Raw genomic sequence first — 7,044 nt, 5'->3', positions numbered from 1 at the left:
CTCCCTGGATTGTAAGTGGCGTGTTCAGTGACTGCACGTCCACGAGCATGACCTTACACTTTGTAGGTGCAAAGTGCATACCAAAGGACGGGATGACCTTGGTCAGTTCAGCCAAGAACACTTGCGTCATTTACCTCCTCTTAGAAGATGAAAACGTTGTCGTCACTGATTTGGTATGCACACAATCTGTCCCAATCATCACAGTCGATGAAGTGGAACTATCTCACTTAGCAGCCAACTCTATTTGACGTTGTCAGTTCAACGACCAATGGTTACATGCACCCGCTACAGTAAGAGATATCTAAGATGCGCGAAACATGCATAGACGTAATACACTACTCATGAGGTTGCTCAAAATTCCTCGACATCATAAGCGAGAGACTCAGCTGGGTTCTAGGTAAATCGCCCATCGGAACCAAATTCGTATCCAAATGAGTGTATTTCGCTAACTCCGTGCAATCTGGTTTCAACTAGAACATGAGGCTGATGGAAACTCGTGGACTGCACCTATCTGATGAGCCCCAAAAAGAGCGAAAACGGTCGTGGGCTGTTGAAGAATTTTCAGCAACCTTATGAGTAGTGCATTACGAAAGTCATCCAGCGTTTATTCAGACCACATGATATGTCAAGTCGTATTTCACACAGTAGGCTGTCGATAGCACAGTAGTGCAGCGTTTCCCCTCAAAGCCATCCAGGTAGCTAGTCAATAATGCTATCGGGTCCCCGGATAGAGAGCTAGATAGAACACTCGCCAAACTGAACAGCGAATTCAACTTGATGACGCAGGTTGAATCCTAAATGCGTGTTTTTTGTCTAAGGTTTACGGGGCGACCACTTGTCTCCACTTCTCCATCCATCACAACTAGCCTTTTTGACAGTCCACAAGGGAAGGAGGCGCATTCAGTGCCAGGCGGGGTTGCCGCATACTGATCAGGATAGGCTCATATTTAGTGACTTCGCTGCAGCACCAGAAAGGGGGAAACTCAGACAGTACTATGTGAATAATCTGCGGAAATAAACGGCAAAGCTTACCAGTTTCTTTCATTTTCCACCCGGGTTCGATTCCAAGGGAAAGCTAAGCTCACATTGAGCGACCAAATCTTAGCTCATCACCACACGTGTCTAACGATTCGAAAGTGATCGATCTGTCAAGAGTCACGTGGATTAGCATGACCGACAAATGAAAACACTACATAACCAGTCAGCCACTCAGTTGGTGCATTGCAAACTCGATAGATCAGAGAACTAATCATTTGTAATCTCAACATAGAGACTACTTATTTCATCCTGGTGTTTCCCTTTAGGTACACAAAGTTTTTGTTGATCGGGTGCTTTCGCACTACTTGGGCGACAAAATTATCAGCAGATAAACTATTGATACTGGTAATGCACTACTCATTAGGTTGCGACTGAAATATGAGGCGGCCTGGTGCAGTACATTCAGTTGCCTGGATACATCACAAACGAGAGATTCAGCTGGGCTCCAGGTGAGTCTGTGGTCAAAGACAAATTGGTATGCAAATCAGTATATTTCGCTACCCGCCTTTCACCTCTGCCATAGTGCCGTCCCGTTCGACACATCTGGGTGGGTGAGTGTGCGCGGCTGACCTATTTACCAATGCGTGTTCGTGCCTCGTTTACTGAGGCTGCCGTGACTTGTTCTGTCCTGAATTCTGTTTGATCGCACCGCCGATCAGAATCACCAGACTGTCGTCGGAAGGGACAACCTTCTGCTCGCCGCTGTTTGGTTTTTGCACCTTAAAACTGCATTGTGCCGCTCAGTGCCAGACCTGTGTACATGTTGACGCCACGAACGTGGACAACTGAGGTTTGTTGTGCAAATTTGAGCAAATATTACCGTAAACTTTCGAACCCAATTCTTCTTTTGATATTCGCCATCGTCCAACCTACGCGTGACTCAAAGTCGCGAAGCTCAGCACCCACTTTCTCATCCTAAACGAAGTGAAGTAACCCATCACTTTTTCACGGAACCAGTAGCCCAGAAACTTCCTGACTTTCAACAAATTAGTATATTATGAAAAATCAATAGGACCGTTTGGTGAAACAGTCCATTCACACTCGTCAAAACCATAATGTCACAGAAAACTGGTCGATAGCCCACGACGAATTTCGCCCTTCCTGGGCCTCATCAACTACGTGCAGTCCCGAGTTTCGGTTCAAATACCGAATTGTACGGAATCGGCAGCGCCTTCGGTTAAAGAGTACTATAAAAGCGAGAGGTTCAGCTGGAATTCAGATGAGTCTCTTCCGTTAATGCAAAATGAATTTGCGAACGAACGCAATTCGCTAGTATTCAGGTAGAACATGAAGCTGATGGAAACTCGGGAGCTGCGTTTAGCTGATAAGCCTCTGAAGGGCGAAACTAGTCGTTGGCTTTCGAACAGTTCTCAGAAATCTTATGAGTAGTATCAGGAAGGTCAGACTGCTGAAAGTAACCTCGGAACGCCCGGAACCTACTGCTCCACCAAAATCTCAACAGGAAAGCCGCCAAGCATCCAGGCCAGTCAGTCATTCAATCACTTCAACAAAAGCTGATGCGTGTTCTTGCACTCCACAGAAGCACGACCGAATGTGATCAGCGTTCAGGCACTTCATAGAGGCACGATCGATGTTGATGAATGTTCACTAACGCCTATCAGACAGCCTGGATTCCCTTTAAATAGCGTGGGGCCGTTGTAGTCTTTGCTCTCGCACTCGCTTGTTTGGATCTCGCCCTCCGCTCGCTTGTTCAGAATATAGTTGTTGTGTTCCCTTCTGTGAGTCTTTTTTTCAGGCACCGGAGCGGTCGGCAGCAGATAAACCAGATTGGCGAATCACAGATATAACAAGTCGTGAGTTCTGTCACGAAAAGTACTCACCTCAGTTCACTACTTATAAGTAGGTTGGGCCTAGGAAAGAGCCATAGGCTTGAGTCTAAAGTCGGAGTTGTTTTTATCTGCCATATCAACAGCGTCTCCACACGTGGCTAATTTTCGTGCAATAGGACAGATTCGTGCGGTACAGTGTACTCAATTGACTTGGCTGAAGACCTAAAGGTACATACACAATGTGAGTACACTTTTATAGGGGATTCGGAACGATTTACTGATACCGCTGTCGATAGGTTAACGAGTTATCATAAAGGAAACTACTCACAAAGTTGCTGAAAACTCTTCGACAGCCCACGATCGGTTTCGCCCTTCCAGTTCGGGCTCATCAGGTAGGCGCAGTCCCCGAGTTTCCACCGTCAACCTTATGTTCTACTTGAAACCAAATTGAGCTGTTTTCGAGAAATACACTCATTTGCAAATCAATTTGGTTTTCACGAGAGACGCAAGTGAATTTCTCGTTTATGATATTCTTCAACTGAATGTGCTGCACACAGGCCGCCTCATGATTCAGTTGGCACGATATTCGAGGTATCGCAGTATATTTTCATAGAGGAAACTACTCACAAGGTTGTTGAAAACTATTCGACATCCCACGACCTGTTTCGCCCTTCATATGGAAATATACTGCGATATCTCGAATATCGTGCCAATTGAATCATGAGGTGGCCTGTGTGCAGCACATTCAGCTGGAGGACATCATAAACGAGAGATTCGATTGAGTCTCCCGTGAAAACCAAATTGATCTGCAAATGAGTGTATTTCTCAAAAACAGTTCAATTTGGGTTCAAGTAGATCATAAGGTTGACGAAAACTCGAGGACTGCGCCTACCTGTTGAGTCCCAATGGGGTCCGTCGAAGAGTTTTTAGCAATCTTATGAGTGCCTCATGTTTTTAGAGAACATTTTCTCTCGAAAAATGAAGCCGATTCATGCCTGAGAGCTGAGAAGCTCTGTAGAACTGTTTCATCTTCATTGAAAACCATTAACAGTGCGCATTTCAAGAAGCCTCAAATCGTTCAGTGGCCAAACTCTTGACCGTGCAGCCAAGAGGGACTGATCAAAACAGTGGGTTTAACTGGCATTTTTGGAGGGTTTGAGACTCCGTGGGGTTTCGTCAGGTTTGTCCCAAATCCTTTAATGTGACTCTGGCCAGTGGGAATTTTCCGTTCCATCGAACCTAATAGTAAGCTAAGCTGCATGAATCGTCCAGATCGCATTTTGCACCATTACCGAGTACCGTCTTCTCCCACTCACCATTCCAGTGAACTGAATCTAAGTTTCTCTGGCATTTTATTGTGTCACGAGGGCTTCCTCAGGCTCCTATGTTTCAATTAGAATGGACTTTCAAACTGTGCACATCAGACCATCGAACGCGCAGCATTCATTCGTTTAGAGAAATCGTTCAGCTGTAACACCCTTTCGGTGCCTAGCTCCAATGTCACCCGAAGGAAGCACGAAGGCAGGGATACTGCCAGCTCGCCCAAACCCAGACAAGGGAGGTTGAGAGGCAGAGGTCGGGTTCGAACCACGGACCCTCGGGTTACCGAATTCGCTCTCTACCAACTAGGTCATCTCGGCACATAATTGAGTGACCTCACGCAAAACAGAATTATCGACGCTTGAGGCCCTCATACACCTAGGAACAGGTTTGTTTATGACACGAGGGGCCGGATGAATTTCGAGAAGATAATCGAGAGGGAATTTATTATGAGAGGGGTTACAGTTTCTATGAATCTCGACTCTCTTCGTGAGAATTATGGCAATTGATGCCACACGTCGCGATGAAGCATCGACACTGGTGAACTGGCAATGTTGTGGTATTTAGGTAGCTCGGGTGCACTGCTTGGTTGTTGGTCTGTTCGCAGAGTTTGGCCGTGCACTGCACTGACGATGTCACCTCGATTGGTGATGAAACGTTTGCAATCCAACTGCCAGGTTCGGCGAACAGACCAACAACCAACCGGAGGACTCGGGTGGAACGAAGGCAGTCAGGACGCCTCCCCCAGATCAACTAGCAAAGTATCGGAAATAAAAACACAAATCAAACCCATTTATTTGACAGACAACCTAATTCAGAATGGAATGACGACCTCGGAGCCGTTGGACACGAAACAAGTACAGGAACGCAAGAATATGGGACAGGGCTACCGAGAAACCTAAACAAGGGAAAATATGATGCCTGGAAAGTTGAAAATGCCGTGCGTGAAAGACAGTGAGTGCGGCCGGCCGGCCGGTTGGAACGTATCAATCTGCCAGGCGTTCTCCTCTGTGTAGTCTGGTAATCTTGGTCGGTAAGAGGTGCGCCATATCGCGCGCGATCTGCACTTCTTCCGATTGGCCGATGGTGCTTTCCGGATTGTGGCGGAGGTGCGCTTCGACCAGGGAGACCACGTAGTTGTACTGACTGAGTGCTTTGGACAAATTCTGCACTCGGTCTTCGCGTGTGGCTGGGAACAATTTCGAGTGAAGCCGAGCAGAATAGAAGTGTGCCAACTGTAAGGAGGAAAAACGGAACTGTGAGGATCATGGTCGCAGGATGACGAGGCAGTGCGTACCAGGATTCTTCTTGAGCACGAAAGATGGGGTGGGTAAATACAAATAACCTGTTGAAAAAGAAAAAACTCCAAAAGTTGTACGAACCTTTGCTCAGGAAATTCGCTAGTGAAGAAGCTAGGCAATAACAGACCACATCGAGGGTGATGGAAGAATGAGCGGCACTATAACCCGTCCAAGTGTGAATTAATCGCAGTTGAAATCTAATGACAGAGTGCGTCTGTTCCTATCCGTAAGATCGCGATTTCGAACTTGCTCAGGGATCTGTGCGACATTCACTGAAAACTAAATAGTTGTACACTAGTTTTCGACAAAGGTTGCACCACACTTATCACCATTTACAGCAACAGTGGTGTTGTCATCGATGGATCGCAGGCGGCATATAGTCACAAAGTTTATAACCCGTCAAGTGTGAATTAATCGCAGTTGAAATCTAATGACAGAGTGCGTCTGTTCCTATCCGTAAGATCGCGATTTCGAACTTGCTCAGGGATCTGTGCGACATTCACTGAAAACTAAATAGTTGTACACTAGTTTTCGACAAAGGTTGCACCACACTTATCACCATTTACAGCAACAGTGGTGTTGTCATCGATGGATCGCAGGCGGCATATAGTCACAAAGTTTACTTTAAAGAGCTCTAAACAAGGAAATGGGACAAAAATAGGTAGGAACGAGTGTTCATATCTGCGAATGTTAACTCAGGACAGAAACTGACGCCACCAACATCGGCTGACTACCACGTTGTCCGGAGGCCAGCCGTCCCTAATAACCAAATATCACAGATTACGGGCCAAACGAAGCCATGCCCTGATTGGTCAGAATGCCAACCAATCCGGATCGAGCATCTTTGACTCGACGCTCCTCGCAGAAGTTCTAGCACGACCTTGTGGAACAATCTGTGATTACTCTATGAATACAGTTGCAGTAATTCTCCCATATCTGAAGCTACCGTGCCTTTTGATAAACCTTAGTGGGCGGAGCAGGAAGCCAAGGACCAATACAGAGTTACAAGGCCCTTCAGCAAGTCCGAACATACGTCTTCCACTGCCTCCAGCCCAGAAAAAAGAAAACATCTTGGAAATAAGGTTGCAGCAACAGTAGTAAAACGGTTCGCAATCCCTTCATGGCACTGTGTTGAGTTGCAGCTTGAACTGGGAAACATTCCGAAGGAAGTCGGGAAAACAGCGCGAATCTCGGAAGGCGGTGGTGTGTGGTTGAGTCACCACAGTTAATGGCGCTGGATGAAAAGCAACCTTTTCCAGTGACAGTATTGCCCCACCCCTTAGGAGTATCTCCGGGCAACGCATGCAGCCTGTTCGTGGATGAGTATTCATCCTAAATCTGACAAAAAATAACAGAGTTTGATTGTTACGGAAGACAGTGGACATACAAATGGTTGTGGCAGTCACAGGCCAAATGAATCCACTCACGTTTGCATTTTAGGTTTGGGGCGATGGCTCCGGCCGAAGTTCATCCAACACTCCTACAGTGAGTCTGTACCATCCATTACGTTGACAAATGAAATTCCCTACGTCCCCACTTGTAACCCCCGCCCCATTTTTGTGTTTATTGACGTTTGTTTGTCCTTATCACTTCAC

General features: G+C 46.5%; 2 protein-coding genes across 2 annotated transcripts in view; both read right to left on the bottom strand.

The window, feature by feature from the left end:
* Positions 1-1,100, bottom strand: part of T265_09588 (hypothetical protein) — a gene marked incomplete at both ends in the record, with an annotated part of 8,953 nt that extends 7,853 nt beyond the window's left edge. Inside the window, one exon of the mRNA XM_009175697.1 lies at positions 1,033-1,100. Within this exon, the coding sequence (XP_009173961.1) occupies positions 1,033-1,045 (13 nt within the window). The remainder of the gene's footprint in view (positions 1-1,032) is intronic.
* Positions 1,101-4,949: 3,849 nt separating this feature from the next.
* T265_14892 (hypothetical protein) overlaps positions 4,950-7,044 on the bottom strand; it is a gene marked incomplete at both ends in the record, with an annotated part of 14,042 nt that continues 11,947 nt past the window's right edge. The window contains one exon of the mRNA XM_009175705.1: positions 4,950-5,383. Within this exon, the coding sequence (XP_009173969.1) occupies positions 5,135-5,383 (249 nt within the window). The remainder of the gene's footprint in view (positions 5,384-7,044) is intronic.

The sequence above is a fragment of the Opisthorchis viverrini genome (assembly GCF_000715545.1).
Source record: "Opisthorchis viverrini unplaced genomic scaffold opera_v5_292, whole genome shotgun sequence".
Classification (NCBI taxonomy): Eukaryota; Metazoa; Platyhelminthes; class Trematoda; order Opisthorchiida; family Opisthorchiidae; genus Opisthorchis; species Opisthorchis viverrini.
This window is presented reverse-complemented; position numbering and strand designations above follow the sequence as displayed.